The sequence below is a fragment of the Astatotilapia calliptera genome, chromosome 18 (assembly GCF_964374335.1).
Source record: "Astatotilapia calliptera chromosome 18, fAstCal68.1, whole genome shotgun sequence".
Lineage (NCBI taxonomy): Eukaryota > Metazoa > Chordata > Actinopteri > Cichliformes > Cichlidae > Astatotilapia > Astatotilapia calliptera.
Window position 1 is genome coordinate 29,679,363 of NC_137439.1, and position 18,254 is coordinate 29,697,616.

Here is an 18,254-nt window from a genome sequence, read left to right on the forward strand (position 1 = left end):
ATTCTGAAACCTTACAATCCCTGAGCCATTAATCAGTTACGCACTGTACTGTGTTTATGAGTTTCCTTAGATCAATGATGAGATATTTTTATGCCAGTGAAACAAATGGATGAATGAGAACTTAGTAATACAGGTTATATATCAAGGATGGTTTTTGGGGCTGTTGTACCAGTGAAGATAAATAAGACAGAAGGCTCTAAAGGCATCTCTTTTGTATCTTAGGTGTCGATGAACATTACACCACCACGCATGGCTTCATTTTAGGACTCAACTAAGATATTAAAATATCCATATCCAAATAAAAGAGAAGTGAAAGCTACAATCTTTCCCCCCACATGAATAAAAATGTGTCTTTTTGTTGCTCATCTTTTGCTTGTACTCTTCACATCAGTGCTGACTAAGAAGGGTAAAGCTTTGCCTATGTGTTGATGATTTTCTTTTATATTTACAGCCATACTGCCCTCTTCTGACTCCACATGGGTAGTGTGATCATTACGTCCAGCATCCAGGACATACAGTGGAGTAAGTGATCACCTGTGCAGCTTCATTGGCATGGGTGCATATATGTTGAATCACTGTACATGCACTATTTAAAAAGCGTGAAGAAGAAAATGGATCTAAGCTTAGCCGTGTTAAAGAATTAAATGTTAAGAGGTTAGCAAGACTGAAAATTTTGCTTAACAGTGGAAATTACAGTTTAATACCCTTTCCCTTTAAAGTCCCTTTATTTCCCAAGACTTTCTTAAGTCACCATGTTTAATTCTAGGCATTGTATTGTAAACCTTGACCCTTTGACCCATAGAGTGAGGAGAAGATTGGTTTGATCCCACTCAAAATAATTACAGAGCAACCCCTTATTTCCTGTGATGAAAGTTTTCATCCTGATACAAGTCCTCTGTTCTTAAAATTGTAACATTGTTTTACAGTTTTGCCTCAGTACACCTCCAAAGTGGATTTTAAATCAAACAGTTAGTGCAGACTTTCAGCTTAAATTAAATGGGTTTTTGAACAACAACAAAAAGTATCAAGTGTTTAGTGAATTGCAGCAATTCTTTTACATGTTAAGAGGCTGAAAGTTAAAATTTAGGGACAAGTAGTTTCATGACCAGGTTAGATCTGTGACCTTTTACTATTTCATGAAAAATAAAGCAAACATGATATCTCAAGTTGAATCAAAGTGTTGATTTAGTAGCTGTACACTGTAATTTTAAACACGAAGGCTCTATTCAATTCAATTTTACATATATAGCACTAAATCACAACAGTTGCCTCAAAGCGCTTTATATTGTAAGGTAAGACCCTACAATAATTCAGCAATCAAATGACCTCTATGAGCAATCACTTGGTGACAGTGGGGGGGAAAACCCCTTTTAACAGGAAGAAACCTCTAGCAGAACCAGGCTCAGGGAAGGCTAGCTATATACTGCGAGAAGTTCAAGGATAATGGAAGGAAGATTTAAGTTTTGCTGTTGTGTTCAGAGACTTAAAGAAAAGTTGGTCGGCCATCTGTACATCTTCAAAATATGATGCAACAGGATGAGCAGAAACAGTGTGTCCAAACTAATTGTCAGCAGAAAGATGTAAAACTAACATTAGTCCTAATACAGTGTATCAAACTGAGTAAAGGTGCATTTTACACTGCATGCTATCAACTTTAACTTTAGTCCATACTGCACAAAAGGATGAGACTGCGATGGATTAAGTGGAGACTGCTCCAGGCCAGAAAAATCTAGATTAAATTGTTAACATAACTTCGGCTCTTCACAAGCATCTGTACAGACAGCATGCTAACGCTAAGCTAGCCAAGAACATCCATCTGGCCAAGAAGCCAGAGTGACGTTAAAGCTGAGTGATTGGTAAACCCAAGCCCAGCACAGTTATAAAGTGAGCCTTCATTTGCAGTGAAGCGGATGAGCAGTAAGGCTGCAGCCTGTTTCTAACTGTTCATGTTTCTGCAGTAGAATCACTGTGACGATCGCTTTAAAGTTTGTGTTGTCGGCTTTATGTTCATACCTAAATACTAAGGGAAAGATCACAGGGTTAATTGGTAATTATGAGACAGTGTGTTTAAGATCATTTTACAGAGTAACATGAAAGTAACGAAAAAAGTAGTACAACGAATGTCTTTTTCCTTAGTGTAATTAAATAACGTACTGCATTACCTTTAAGAAGAGCGTTCTGTATAACATGTGTAGTAACTGTTTTGAGTAATAACCCCAACGCTGATCACAACAAAGAGGGGAAATACCTCCAACATGTTCAAACATTTGACCACGCAGCATGTAATTCATTTGTATGAATGCCTTTGATATGCTGGTGACTCTCAAAGTGGAGCCAATGAGAATCGATAAGGGAATTGATAAGGTATTGAATCTTTAAGCGATATCAATAATAGAATCGGAATCGCTAAATTCTTAGCAATTCCCATCCCAACTCGCAAAAAGATGTGAACATTTCAATCTTGTAGCCTCTGTACTGTGATTTGTGTGTGTGGGAGGTGGGGGGGTTGTAGCTCAAGTCATTTCCATACATATAAAGTACGTGCATTATTTTAATGCACGTGCATTAAAATCAACAAAAGTTTAAAAGACAACACCGAGCAGTGATCTTTAAAATAGATTTTATTTATCATTTTGTAACAGTTTACGATACACAGCTGACAGGACTAAGACATTTCAATGAATTTTGGCCCTAAAGGTTGAAGAACACGAAGAACAGACATGGTTAGATACACAGACAGATATGATAGAAGGTACCAGAAGAACTGTGCTCTTTTCTTTTCATTTTTTCTTTTTACTTGTGCTTTTTCCCCCTCCACTCCACCCATGAAACAATTCACATTGGCATATCAACAACAAAGCAATGTCCTTCAGCCAGAACACTGAACGGACATGATTTACTTTTCTTGTTTTGTTTAATTTTTAAAAAAAATGGAAGTTTGAGTTATTATTGTAATTATATATTTATACATTGTGTTGCTTATATAAACACTCATGATCTCTTTAAAGTGCTGTGACATGACATTATGCTTTTATGACCAGTAGTAAGAAATACAAGAGGTAATGTTTTGTAATTCACAGAGAAAGCAATGCAAAATGCAAAAAATGTTTTGTTTTTTTCACTACAATGTTCTTCATCAACACCAGTGACTTTCTGCACAGCCGCCAGCAGTGGAAAGCGATGGTAAGTAGTCAAGTTTTATCTTTCTATTCATGCAGTTATCAAGAAATCATAGTTAATCAAAACCAAACAATAGATGGACCCATTTCTGAAACATATGCCATGTAATTTGCCTACATTTCCACACAAAACAACATTACACGCAAGAATAAAAACTGTGTATTCCTGATGCCGATTCCATCGTGGTTGCTGAGTAATTTTGGTGTTTTGATTTCATAAATTTTTTTTGTTTTTAAGGACTACACAGAAAAAAAGGCAAACTGTTCACACTGAGGGCCACAGGATATTAAAAGTAAACAGTGATGTATGACTGTTGGCACTGCACAGATGAAAGTCAATGTAATACTGTTAAACACACACACATACAAAAAACAAAAAAAAAAAAAAGCATTGTCATGTAGTGGCTGCCACTGTCTACACCAGAGCACACAGTAAAAACTAACCACTCTTTTGTAGTTCAAGTTTCAATACAAAGCTTTTTGTTTGGCAATGCTTTTGTTAATACCAGCTGGCTTCGTCGGAATTTCTCTGTGGATACAGTGTCAAAAACCAACAAAAAGTTGCGTCACTGAACGTGGATAAACGACGGTTAAAATCAGAGGATAAAATATGTACTTGTCCTTCTTTTAGTACAAAAGATAGACTGTATATGATTAGCAGAGTAGGACTAGATTAGAGGTACATGGACATCAATACTGACACTACGCCTGCTCTACATGCAGGCTCAGCAGTTAGAGCTAATCCACTACACGCAATACACAGTACACTCGACATTTTCTACATTACACTACAAATCAGGGGGAAAAAACAAAAAAACAAAACAAATAAAAACTGAAAACAACAACAACAACAAACACAACAACAAAAAACCTCAGTCGATATCTGCCCCTCAAGACCCAACCCCCCAAAAGAAAGAAAAGAAATGAACACCCACCCCAGAAATAAAAGCAAAGTAAAACACGCACAGTCTGATTATATACGTTTTTCTTTACATTACTGTACAATGTGAGGAGGAGATGCGGGGGCCAGCAGAGGTGGCCAGGGTTGAAATATATAGAGATAGCATTGCAGCAGGCTGGCTAATCTTCACTTATTACAACATGAACACAACGAGGCAGGCAATCACAGACAGGACGTGGTCTGAGCTACAAGCTGTCCCGACATACACTGAGAATAATCAAGTTCTTCATCATCTTTTTCAGCAAGCACGACTTTACCTATAAAGCAGACTTTCTAACCTATCCAACGTGGTAGGTTAAGCTAGGTTAGCAGATGGTGATAATGTATTGTTTCACAGAGCACCTGGTTTTGGAGTAATTTAATTAGAAATAAACACTAATCACCCCCCTGCCAAAAAAACAAAACCACATGTAGCCTGATAGTTTAGGAGTAAATCAGAACCAGAAGGTCCAAACAGTCGGCTAACTAACTGAAGTTCATCTACAAGAACAGCTTCCTATCAGCTTTCCTTTCCTGTTCAAAAGCTCCTTAAATACGATCAGTAGAATTGTGCTCATCTTAGAATGATCACTGTGCTTATTGGGCTCTCTTAATGTTTCTTTCAGGATATTTAGCCTCTTCAGCCAACTTTTCCACCCCCCAATCTTGTGCTCCATCTTGTGGATTACTGGAGCAACTGCGCTGATATACTAAAAAACACTTTCTGCTTCTGAAGAAACAACTGTGGGGACCTGAACTTGTTTCTTGACATTTTATTGGTCACAGATGCAATTAATGACGGCTCAGTTCCATTAAGAGTAGAAGTAAGCTGTGAAAGTGCTCTGGCACGGTCAAAAGAAGGCCCTCCAATAAAGCAGTATGTAGCTTTTCTGCGCTTTTCCTAGAGTCACAAGAATATGTGCAAGTCCATGGTGACATTGTGCTTAAATACATCTGATATAGGTATGTACTGAATCATTTACCATTTTTGGGAGTGTGCTTACTCTAAGTTCTTACTGAAAGTTAAAGACTGAATACACTACAGCTTGTGTTAGCTAAGCTTACAGCGTTAGCTTAGGCAACTGTGACTGTGTAGAAAAATTCACATCCTGCTCTTCAAATGGCCACTAATTAAAAATGAATTTGCTATATTTCTTCTTAATATTACTTTTTTTTTTAAAACCGAAAATGAAATAAGTTGCCTGTTAATGACTGAGACACCAGTCAAGGCACAGCGCTGGGCTAGCTGTAGTCCAGTTGTTATGCTAATGTAAGCCAACTATAGCTATGAGATTGGCATCGATATTCTACTCTAATTCTGAGCAAAAAAGTGAATATGGTTTCTACAAATAAATATGGGGAATATAATAGACAGTTTGGTTTATTATACTAACATGTTCACTGCCTGCACATCACAGCCCTCATTTAACCAGTCTGGATAATCTGACAAACTATAAGAACCTGGAGAGACAACTTTGCCTTTCAAGCTAAAAGCATCTCACAACATCTAAGGAGGAGTGAACAGAAAACCCTTGCCTTGTTCTTCCTTCACACCACCATATAAATCTCTGACATCACACTTATACAGCAGTCTACCAGAGGCCTTCTGGTCTCCGGGGAAGCCCGACCCTGCATGCTAAAGAGTCCACTCCCTAATGCGTGTCACCCTCTGACATAACCACAATAAGTCAAGTAACAGATGAGGAATGGTAAACACGGTTAAAGGTGATTCCGTAGTGTCACTTCTTTTGTACAAAATAAACATATGCGGCCGTTACTATTTACTAAGTTTACAAGAATGAGAGGTAATAAAGAGACGTCTAGCGAGACAGTACTATGCAGCTACATGTAAAACTACATCAATGAAAAGGTTTTCCTTCTGGAAAGAAGCAGCATCTTCTCTGCTTTCTGTCTCTGCCAGTTACAGCACAGCTTGGCTCAGAGCTTTTAAAAACAAATGTCTGTAAATACATTAAAGGTTTACACTGACTGTAAGTGACTGACGTTTCAGTCTCTGAGAAACATGTGTTACCAAAAACATGTGTAGGACTCAGGTAACTTAGGAAATGTTTTTGGTAACATGCCTGAATGGGGCAGATTGCTACGACCCATAGGACACACAGACTACGGCACACTTTTTAATACTTCCTAGCCTGGATTCTCCTTCACAGATCACATCTCATGATGAGTTTCACTCAAACAGAATTTCTGGAAGACTTAATAAGAGATGGCACTTCTATATATATATATTTATATACTTGTATATACGGAGTTGCATTGACCTGGTTTGCGTGTATGTGTATGTGTATGCGTTTTTGGACAACAAGGAAAGTCCCTAAAATCTAGAACAGGCCAGCTCAGTCGAAGCAAGGTTTCCACTAGCGAGGAACCACAAAGTTCACCTTCGCTTCGATCCAGAGAATTGGGCACTGGGACCTCTTCTGTTAAAAACAATGATTGCATGTCTGTTTATGTGTGCACATGTATGCGAATGCAGAGTTACAGTACAGTTCACTGATGTTTCTCTGCTTAAGGTTTAAGCAGCTTTAGTAGAAGGAAAAAAGTTACCAGTGGAGAAAATTTCCAGAGAAAATAAGCCCTAACTGTCAGTTGTCATCTTGGGTGTTTGTTAAATATTTGTGCTCTTTCGATTTTTTTTCCTTTATAAGAAGAAGCAGCATAAAAAAAACAACAGGCTTAGTCTTAAACTGAGATCAACTACGGTTGAGGTCACTGTGTGCTGTAAAATATACAGATTGTATGAGTGTGAATGAGAGTATTCGCCTCTTTTTTTGTCTGGCTAAACAACAGAGCCTTTTACCATCTTTGTCAGACTATAAATGGCCCGTACAGGCACATTTTACCCTTCTCCTCCATGTTACAGCACCACAACAAGTCTCCAGCTGCCGCTACAAAGTCGCCCATCCCAAACAGAACCAGCTAACGGTATAAAGGAGAACAGTGTGTGTCTCTATGCTGCTGCATGCACAAAAACATAACCATGCAGCATCACAATCTACTGTACCTCTAATGGCATATGAAGATGACGTATACAAGTTTCACAAAAAAAAAAAAATGAAAGGAAACCCCCCCCCCAATATTATTAAATTATGTAGAACAAATTAAAAACTCACTCACGCACATGATGCCATACGCACAAATCTTTTGGGTGATGAGCCAATTTTTCTTTTTTTCTTCCTTTCATTTTGTTTTTCTGCACTTATGTGGAGACAACACACAGATAGATAGAAGAGGTTAGGATAGATATAATAAGCCCTTACAATATGTAAAGGTCTCCAGTGAATGGGATCTCCCCCACAGAGGACTGTGGGAAAGTGGGGTTGAGGATGAAGGAGAAGGGAGGAAAAGGGAAAGGTGTGAGGCTTTTGCCCCCTGATGCCGATAGAGCGGAGTGCCGTCTATGCGCTGGGGTTGGGGTTGTTGTGTGTGTTGGTGGAGCCGTTGCTTCCCTGGATGGTGAGGCTAATCTCATCCTTCCTCTCCTTCTCCTTTCCCTCCTCCTTCTCCTTCTCTTTCTCCTTCTCCTTTTGTTCTTCCTTCAGCTCATCCCTCTCCTTTAAGGGACGGGCCTCCACAGTGTCTTCGGAGGCCATAGGGGCGTAGCGGCCTGTCCGGTGCTCTTGGAGGGCAGGACCCCACTTTGGATGCGCTCGGCACGCTGCCTTCAACCTCTGAGAGAGAAAGACAGACGCGCCTTTTAGAGCAGAAACATCAAGACTTATGAAGTCAAATTAGGTTTTCATTAAGTGACGCTTTCCTTTCTTCAGCTGCTCCCACACATAACCACTGTGACTAAACTCCACTTAACTTTCATTTTCCCTCCATGCTTTTTAGTTCATCTGATAATTTAGCAGCTGCCATTGCACATTCACATCTCTTAAACAAGATTTATGGCCTGTCTAATTGTCAGAAATTGCAGCATTCCAACAGCAGGGCAGCTTTGTGCTGACACACATTATACTTTCTATACTTTCTCCCATTTGTTATTAACAGTTCTGCAGCACTTGTGGTCTTTATAAAACCAAACATGTGGCATCAGTGTGGTTACAATGTCCTCCAAAGATTGTATAAAAAAAGTGCACTGTTATAGCCTGCTCATTTTCATGTGTGTGGGTTTTTTGTTATTCTTGTTCCTTTTTAAAAAAAATATGGCACTTCACTTGCGTTTCTTAATTCAGTGTTATTTATATAGCACAAGTTCACAATAATAATAATTTCCAGGCATTTTATATTGTAAGGTAAGGGTGGTGCAGTATTAGAGAGAGAACATCAGTAGACCAAAAATTCCCCTGTGAGAAAATGCTTGACGATAGTGGGGAGGAAGAACTTCCCTTTAACAGGAAGTGAGCCAGACTCAGACATGCAGAGAGAGAAGGAGAAAGAACGAGAAGGAAGCTAGCCATGTATTCACTGTGAGGTCATATTTTTCTGTTTATATCTCGTCATATCTTCTTGCTTTTTCAGTTTTGTTCATTGTTGCCTGCCTGTTTGCTGCAATGTTTGCATTTAGGCTCTCTACCCCAAACGAAGACTTAACACATGTGGTCCTTCCTCTGTTTTCCCAGTCTCTATGACAACCAGCTTTTCTCTCCTAGTGTAGCTATCGGCAATAAGGATCATAAAATTTCAACCGGCAGTTCAAGTGACGTCATCACTATCTGACACCAGCAACAAATTCTTTCCTCCTCAAACTAATTTGCCAAAAGCAGAGATGCTTGGATTGATATTTAAACGTCGTTTATGGTGTAAATTAATAGTTCGTCTGCTTTTAGAGCTTACGTAATGCAAATGGGCAATTGAATTATGGAAAGAGCTCTTTCCGTTATTCGGCAAACATACTTCAGCTGATATGCAGTTGAGAGCTTTTCAGTTGCTCAGATGATGTTAAAACTTTAAGCTTTAATTTGTAGTGCAGCTCTTGCATGCAAAAATGTTTTAACACGTTGACTTTTTTGAAAATTTGTTTAAATGCTTCAGAGGGAAATTTAGCCTTTTGTATTGAACTATAGAGCTGTTTATGTCAGCTGAATGGAGAGGAGACTTTCGGGGGAAGCTGTACCTCTCTAAAGGTAGCTCCTGGTGACTTTGAGATCTTGTAGAGGGCGTAGATGGGTATGCAGACCACCGAGGACAGAGCCATGGCAAAGCCAATAGCCAAGGACCAGCCGGGATACACGTAGTCATTGTAAGTAATGGGTTTGTACTGGATCACTGTGAAGATCAGGATGAACTGCAGGGACAAAGAGAGAATAGAAAGAGCCTGAATGTGTACAAAATGCATGTATAACACAGTAATAAAGACATATGTCACATGGGTGGGTAAAAGCATGAAAATTAAGCCAGTGCAGGTGAAACCACCGTTGACAGCTTTATTTAAAAGTTGCAGATGATTGGGGCAGCACTCTGTGCAAAAGAAATGAAAGAGAGAGGAAAATGACCAGTAAGCCACAACAATGAATTTCTTGGTTAGCCCAGCAGCTTAGTGGACTAATACGCCTGCTTGGGAAATACCATTGATATCAGCTGCATGTGTCCATTTCCCAGTCAGAAAGCTTTGCTTTTGGAGGTTTTAACTGGAAACAAAGCCAAAAAGATTAGCACTGATGGCAGCTCAAATGTAGGTCGGGTCCATAACAATGCGTCAGCAGCACAGGGAAGTTGAGAACCTTCCACTCAACATCCTGCAGACTATGCAAAATATTGACAAGCTATTTCGTCACTATGTCTGGTCTTAGATCAGTGTGCTTGTGTGTGTTCACTTACAGAGATAATCACAGGCGAGATGAATCTCCAGCAGACTTTGAAGAAGAGAGGAGGAGGGAAGCCCAGCATCATCTCTACATCTTTGAAGTAGTTCCTGTGGCCTGCAAAGGAACAAAAACCCAGCATTCGTCATCATCATCAGCTTTGATTACTTGTACTGGATTATGTGACTAATATTATGACTCGCTGTGGTAAGTGGTATTCTAGTTTTTATTAGGTCTGTTAACTTAGCACTTCAAACTATGGAGTCCAAAACCACTGGGTGACATCACAGTGACCACGTCCGTCTTTGATACTGTCTATAAATGGTGAGTCATAGGGATAAAGGTCAGGTAACTGTTGAATTAGTTGTTTAAGGAGTTCTTTCAAAGCCCTTTGGTGTATTTGGGCTCATACTGAACCATGACCCCTTCTACACACAGATGGAGAACAAAGCCATCTATAAACGATGGAGTGATACTTGGATGGAGTGACCCATGGCCAGTGTTGAGTTGAATCAGGGGGTTCAGGGGGTTGGGAAGCTCATCTTGTAACCGGAAGGTTGCCGGTTCGATCCCCTGCTCTGTCTGTCTTGGTCATTGGCCTACTGGTGTTGGCCAGAGGGGCCGACACCAGTAGGCAGCCTCGCTTCTGTCAGTCTGCCCCAGGGCAGCTGCGGCTACAACTGTAGCTGCTTCCACCAGTGTGTGAATGTGAGAGTGAATGAATAGTGGAATTATAAAGCGCTTTGAGGGCCTCCAAAAGCACTATACAAATACAATCCATTATTATTATTATTATTATTAATCAGTGCAGGTGTCCTATTCCTGAGTAGGCAAAATGCACAACACCTACTACCAGGTTTCACTGTGGGTATGGTCCACTGTGGTATCACTATCTCTCCTGTTCATATTCTGAATGACACCCCACTGTTCCTGCTACTCATCTATGACTTGGATCCATAAGTAAATTAGACCTTTTTCCATCATCCACTGAGTGTTGGTCATATATCTGAGATCAGCTTGAACACTTACTTAGGTGTGTTTCAGTTTGTGCCTGTGTGATTACATATTTGTAAAATTGAACTACCACACTTAGAAAGTGCACCATGTTCACTCTTTTTCCCTCCTTACCGTAAATATACATGATGCAGATGCACATGATGCATGAGATGATCACCAAAGAGAAACTGGCAGCATAGTTGTCCATCAGTAAAAGCCAATAGATTCCTGCCTGCGCGTGCGCACACACACACACACACACACACACACACACACACACACACACACACACACACACACACACACACACACACACACACACACACACACACACACACAAAGAATGAGTAAAAAACATCAGTCCAGTGAGAGAGTGATTGTGTTTAAGGATGTGCTCTCCATATGTTTGTACCTGTGTCGTTAGCGGCACTCCCAGTAGAAAACCAGCTATGGCCACTGACAGCGTGACTACGGTCTTGTTCTTGATGATCCAGTCTGTACCAATTTCATCGACGATGGCCGTCACTAAGGTCTCCAGCAGACAGAACTACATGAACAGGGAAAAGAATTTGACAGGAGATGAATTCTTGATCAAACTTCTGCTTACATGACGACAGACCAAAAGGAATCTTGACCAAAGGGATAATCCATTGTTGAGTAATTGTGAGAATAAAAATTCCTCAATTTCATTGTCCTGTCTATTTAAATGTATTTTTTAATGAAATACAATTGGTTTATTACAGCATTCCTTAAGACCAGCCACATATATATCCACTGTACTGTGAATTTGATCTGTAAATATTCAATATATGGAAGTAAAAATCCACCTCTGAAGCATAATGTCTATATTTTACCAAAAATACGCAGAAAGTCAAATAAATGTCTGAGAATAAAACACCTCTTATTCATACTGGCTAAAAGGTTAGAATAGTACTACAACCCTGATTCTGAAAAAGTCAAGTACACACAAGCAATTTCTACAGCCAAATGTTTTCCTGTTCTACACTCAGTGGCCACATTATTAGGCAGATACTGGTAAGTATCAGGTTTGACCCCCTTTTCCCTTCACAACCAACTAAATTTTTCATGGCACAGATTCAACAAGGAAATACTCAGTGGAGGTGAAGTGGACTCAATTTCATGTTTAAGAAACTAACTGTAAGCTGACTATAGCCACATTGATGGACCACTGTGGCTACTACTGTAGGCTGTTGCATTTAAACAATGCTCAGGGTGCGTAGAAGATATCCCCCATACCATTACTGCACCAGCAGCAGCCTGAAACACTGGCAGGATGCTGGTGCCTTCATCTTGTTTATACCAAATTGTGACACTACCGACTGAATGAGACTCAGACTATTTTTCCAGTTCTGTGCTGGCCAATCTGCTGGAGCTCATCTGCTTCAATGTGTTGGCCATTTAGAGACGCTCTTCTGCATACCATGATTGTTATGAGTAGTTATTTTAGTTACTGTTGCCTGTCCATCAGCTTGAATCTGCCCAATCTCCTCTGACATCAAACAAGGGATTTTTGCCCAGAAAGCTGCTGCTTACTGGATATTTTCTTTTTTATGGACCATCCTTTGCAGAGATGCTTGTGCTGGAAAATCCTAGCAGATCTCCAGTTTCTGAAATCCTCAAACCAGCCTATCTGGCTAACAGCTATGCCACATTTAAAGTAATTTAAATGGCCTTTCTTTTCTATTCGAATGCTTGGTTTGAATGTCAGCAAGATGTCTCGACCATGTGCTCGTGCCTAAATGCTGCCGTGTGATTAGCTGATTAAACAATTGCGTTAATGAGCAGTTGGTGCACCTAACAAAGTGGCTGTTGAGTGTATTGCTTAATATAAGATTTCAGCAGCTTAACAGTTCAGAGCTGCACTGTAATATGTGCTGTGCATGTTATCTTGATGAAATAAACAAGCCCATCCCTGCCACAGATGTCCCCTGGATAGCAGCATATGTTGCTCCAAACTTGAATATATCCTTTAGCATTAATAGCACTGATGCCACGGTCACTGATTAACTTTACATTGAGAAATGTTAAGGAGGGTGAACGCCCATCTTTACTTCTGAAACACTCCATTTCAGCTTCTTTCCACTCGATAGTTTTGTTTTGCTGGCATCAAATACATCATTCCAGATACAAATTTCCCAGTTTCACCTAAATATATAATGAAGTAAGATGCAAATGGTTAGCAGCAGAAGACCACAGAGCGTGTCACTCCTTTATTTTAAATATTTAGCAGTTTAGCAAGTCCAAACTTGGAATCAGGGTTATGAGAGGTTACGTCTATTAAATTCAAACACTATTATTTAGTGGGACATAATGTTCACCATCTCATTTTAGCAGGAATATAATTTTGTAGCTACGGGGCCACAATCACTTCAAAAAGATAGCATCTAAGTTATACCTACAAACAGCACCTATAGTCTCCCTGAGTCAGCAATGAAAAACGTGGCACACAGGCAGACTAACTGTTGACTGTAAATGACTTGTAAGCTTTTTAGCATTACACATCAGCAGATCCAGATCAGATCTAATCCTGATTTCCCCACGCAAACAATTCCAGTCAGTTCTCATTCCAGTGAGTTTATTTGGTCTATTTAGAGTATCAGCATGGAGGTTCACTCAGCATGCAACAAATATGGACTAAAGACAGCATTTGCATGTTGTTTTGTTGTTTGAAGGTAAACTGGAATTTGGTAGACCGCTCCAGCTGAAAACATGAAAAACAATCTATACTAATGACTGCACATATACAGTCACCTATCTATACGTCTGTCTCCATACACATTTAGTGTAATGTTTAATTAATTATATCCACAAGGTCAATGCATATTAATTACTTATACTGATTACTAAGCTTAATTAAGAAGTTAATTATATGATTTCACACAGTTCATAATGAAATCTTTGAGCGGTGCGTGACGCTGCAGTTTCTTGCTCTCACCTGAGTTCCCAGTCCCAGAAGGATGAGCATGAAGAAGAAAAGCAGCGACCACAGCGGCGAGATTGGAAGCAGAGTGAGGGCTTCTGGGTAGGCCACAAAGGCCAGCCCCGGACCGTGGTCAGCCACCTCTGACACAGGGACGTTGAGATGGTGGGCCATGAAGCCCAGGATGGAGAAAATGACAAAGCCAGCATAAACGCTGGTGGCACAGTTGGTTATACTGATGATGATGCTGTCTCTGTATGTTGAAAGGAACAAAGAACAAAGCCAATTATATGAATACATACTGAACACATTTTAAATGGTTAAAGAAAAACAAATGGGATCAGCTGATCTCGATCTGTCTGCTGAAATATCAGTGTTTAATAAAACCGTGAATTAATATAGAAGATGGCTTCATTAGTCTTAATAGGCCCGATGTATGAGTCACGATAGTGTTCCTAAGCTCATTTACTCTGTTTACACTAATACACTAGTGCTGGTTTTCTGCTCTTTTTTTGACATCTGACTGTTGCCCGGGAAACACCTTTTCATCTTCTCTTCCTCCGACACAGACTCGGACTTTGACCGTGTTCAGATCTAAACAAGGGAATACTGTGTTTCCACACTGCTTTCCTTTCTCACATTTCCTGTTAAGGTTACTGCAGAGGATGTCTTTGATCACTTTGATGCCAGTCCGTTTCCCCACGCATACGGATTCTGTTCGATCCCACTCTATCTGCACTTCTGCATGCGCACCAACTGGTGGTGTTACAGGAGTGCAAAAAGCATCTCCACCAGGGATGGAGCTGCAGAACACAAGCTGATTAAGTTGCCGTGCAGCTGTGTGCACTGATAGCACAACTTCAAGCTTCTGGCAGAGGAACACATTATATCTTTAGCTTCTCTCCTTAGCCCCCTCCACCGACACCCTCACTCCATCAGCATGTGTGGACAAGCTCAGGAGAGTAAATGACATCGTTTTCCCTCCTTATCTCCTTCTCTGTCCTTTTTCCTCCATCTTCACCTTCTCTTTGGCTTCTTGCACGCTCCCCTGGTGTTCAAGCACATGGCAACCAGCCTCCTAACACAAGTCCAAAAGAGCATTTATCTCTGTGCCCACTTACCTCACCTTCTCTTTTTGCGAATGACTATTTTACCCCACTGCTCATAGTTGCTCCTTAGCTCTTGCACTGACTCATTAGGTCATCTGATGCATAAACTCAAATAAAGTCAGGCTTTTTTCCCAGAGCGAGTTATACTCAGCACAGCACTCACCACAATGACAAAACCAAACCTATATCGTGGTAATGTTTTTATAGGTGTGCTTTTAAGGTGCTGGCAGTTGGATTTTAATCCCATTAGACAAAGCAAAGTCTTTTCCTCAGAATTTCTTCCTTAGTAACTCATCATCGCCTGGCCCTGAATGTGTATTCTTTTTTATTTAAAGCATAGCTTATAATGAGTTTACTCATCATCTTTACCAACCTGAAACAGTTGTTGTGGAACTTGTTATATGAAGCCATGGTAATGAGACCACCCCAGGCACAACCCAAGGAGTAGAAGATCTGTGAGGCGGCATCTCCCCACACCTACACAAACAAACCCACAAACCGTCAGAGGCAGTACAAAGATGTGGGAAAAAAACCCAGTTCAGAAACATTTCTACATCCAGCACATCTCATTTATCTACATGCTAATGGAAGTGCATACCTTTGCATCAAGGACTTTCTGCCACTGTGGAGTCAGGTAGTACTTGATGCCGTTGATGGCTCCATCCAGGGTGATGCCACGGATGAAGAGGATAGTCAGAACAACATAAGGGAATGTGGCTGTGAAGTACACCACCTGAACACACAGATGATCACACAAGCTGATAAAATCATCCTATACACAAGCGCCTTAAAATGCCATCAAGCCAGGGTGTGTGTGTGCATGTGTGTGTGCTCTAGGCTCACCTTTCCAGAGGATTTAACGCCCCTGATGAGACAGAGGAAGACAACAGCCCAGGATACAGCCAGGCATCCCAGGATAGGGAGACGGACCTCTCCAAAGTTCCCAATATCATCAGAGATGTTCAACACATAGTGTCTGATAGACAGACACACAGACAGAGAAGGTTTCAGGTGCTTGAAATACTTTACATTTACACGTCTGACTAAAGTTGTGCAAGAGAAGAAAACTCTGAAAGAGGAAAAAAAGCCCAGCTTTGCACTCTATCAACAGTCTTCAGCACATAGATAATAGAAAACTTTAAGCAGAGCCACAAAAACCTTGTATCTTGTGATCAAACAGATCCATCAATCTGAAATGGTATTATATGTGGTATTGTAATTAGTAATGAACAGGTAGTCTGTACCGACAAGCTGAGCAGTCCCACATTACATAATCATATGTACCCTCTGTCATTAAAATGCCAAGAAAAGCATCAGGGAGTGCAGTTACAGGGCTGCTCCTTCTGCAACACATTTGAATAAGAGGCAGCAGATAATGACAACACTCTGACTTCCACTTTGATGGCCTATATTAATGCTACTAATTATGGATGTTAAGTGATGCGAATGCCACAGGAACTGCTACACTGGCACAAAAATGATGATAAAATTCTAAAGAAGTTGACAGTGAAATGCTACTGAAAGTACCAATGTTTTTGGAGATTTCTGCAAGCACTAGAGATCCTGTACAATAACAATATGTGGAATGGCAGCGGCAGGTGCAGGACAGGTCTACCTCAACTTTAGTAATTAAAATCGTGATATTTCTCTTACACTTTTGCTCCCTGTGCAACAAACTGTGAGGGCAAAAACTGAAGCCAACGCGGAAGTGCCAAAATCTGTAGTTCCTGGAGTGTCAAGTCAGTCACCATAGGATTAAAAGCACATTTCCAGCCTTTCCCCATCATAACTGTATGCTTAGAGCTGGGCGATATGAGATTTTTTCATATCACGATATGTTTTTTTCATTTCAGGCGATAACGATATCTATCACGATATAAGCCAAATAACTATATTTGTAAGATTTAAATGTGCCGTTGCTCACAAGTAAAATGTGAAATAATCAGCAGCTTGTTTTTATTTAAATACTTATTTCCCATAATAAGTTCAACAGGGTAGATGTACTTAACTCATTCACTGCCATTGACGTCTATAGCCGTCAATTGCAGTGAATGAGTCAATGGGTTTAACTCATTCACTGCCAATGGCTGGCAGTGAATGAGTTAAGGAACATGAGACTTTTTCAGATAAATAAAGGCAAATATTGCAAACTACACAAAAGGCAGCCGCTAAAGCGTTTAAGTTTCAAAATAGAACAAACAAAACAGACTAAATTGTCAATTCCACTTAGAAACAAAATATTAATTCTAAAAATAAATCTTAGTTTGTTTTACAGAAGAACAGACAAAACTGACTAACTTTTGTCAATATCAAATAAACTGAGAACTAAAAGGAAATTCTCAATCTCTCCTTGTTGTATAGCTGAGCTTTTCAAACAGTTTTAACAGTTACTTTAGTCTGACAAAAGCCGAATGACGAATTAGCGCTTCCAGTCAGAGACTGAGGCTACGTCCACACGTACACGGGTATCTTTGAAAACGGAGATTTTTCGTTTTCGTTTTAAAAAATAATCCCATCCACACATAAAGGCAGAAATGAAGGAAAACGCTGCTATGAACATGCCAAAGCAGCAGGTGGCGCTAGATTCCTAACCGTGCCGAAATGTTGGCCAATCAGAAGTCTAGAAGCCTCGGTGGGAAAAAGTAAACAAAGCTGGGGCATAGAAGCAGAACAGAGTCGTATGTGTGGAGGGACAGTAACTGTGTGTATATGTAAGCATTTAAACACTGCAGAGAGTAGAATTAACAGTATTGTAGAAATTCATTTCACTGAAACAATAACGTGGCGCAGTGTGACGCATGCACCAGTTTATTGTATTTCCAGACTTGCTTTCGGCACAATTTACAGTGCACGCTACTCTGTTTTTTGTCAGACTTGAAATAGCCGAAATACCTTCACACTACGGAACTTCTATGGCTCTTCCGTTCGACAATCTCTCCGGCATTGGAACCATCATCTGTTTTCTCTTCGGTCACGCTCGGTTGATTTTTCTAGTCGGCACACTCATTTCCTCCATTACGTGCTGGCTCCATTACCCGCTGGCTGCTTCCCAAACAAACACACGTGCGGCTTGGCACTTGTGCTGTACGTAACAAGTCACGCGACGTGATGCTGCGGGTGTGATTGGTTCGGCTCTGCGCTACTTAATTTGGATTGGCTGACCTTTTTTTTTTTTTTTTTCTTGAGGACAAGAGCGGCGAGGTCTATCGCGATAGCTTAATTTCTCTATCGAGTCAAAGTTATATCGCGATACATATCGTTATCGTTCTATCGCCCAGCTCTATGTATGCTGTTTGAGTTTATTTTTTTAATTCATCTTTT

At 40.3% G+C, this 18,254-nt stretch overlaps 1 protein-coding gene across 2 annotated transcripts in view; it reads right to left on the bottom strand.

The window, feature by feature from the left end:
- Nucleotides 1-6,459: 6,459 nt before the first annotated feature.
- The window catches only part of slc6a9 (solute carrier family 6 member 9), a 78,870-nt gene continuing 67,075 nt past the window's right edge, over nt 6,460-18,254 (bottom strand). For both annotated transcript variants that reach the window (XM_026148786.2, XM_026148784.2), the window contains 9 exons: nt 15,777-15,909; nt 15,532-15,666; nt 15,307-15,410; nt 13,840-14,077; nt 11,296-11,430; nt 11,016-11,115; nt 9,904-10,004; nt 9,200-9,370; nt 6,460-7,811 (listed from right to left, as the gene is read on the bottom strand). In XM_026148786.2, the coding sequence (XP_026004571.1) occupies nt 7,539-7,811; nt 9,200-9,370; nt 9,904-10,004; nt 11,016-11,115; nt 11,296-11,430; nt 13,840-14,077; nt 15,307-15,410; nt 15,532-15,666; nt 15,777-15,909 (1,390 nt within the window). In that variant the 3' untranslated portion in view covers nt 6,460-7,538. The remainder of the gene's footprint in view (nt 7,812-9,199; nt 9,371-9,903; nt 10,005-11,015; nt 11,116-11,295; nt 11,431-13,839; nt 14,078-15,306; nt 15,411-15,531; nt 15,667-15,776; nt 15,910-18,254) is intronic.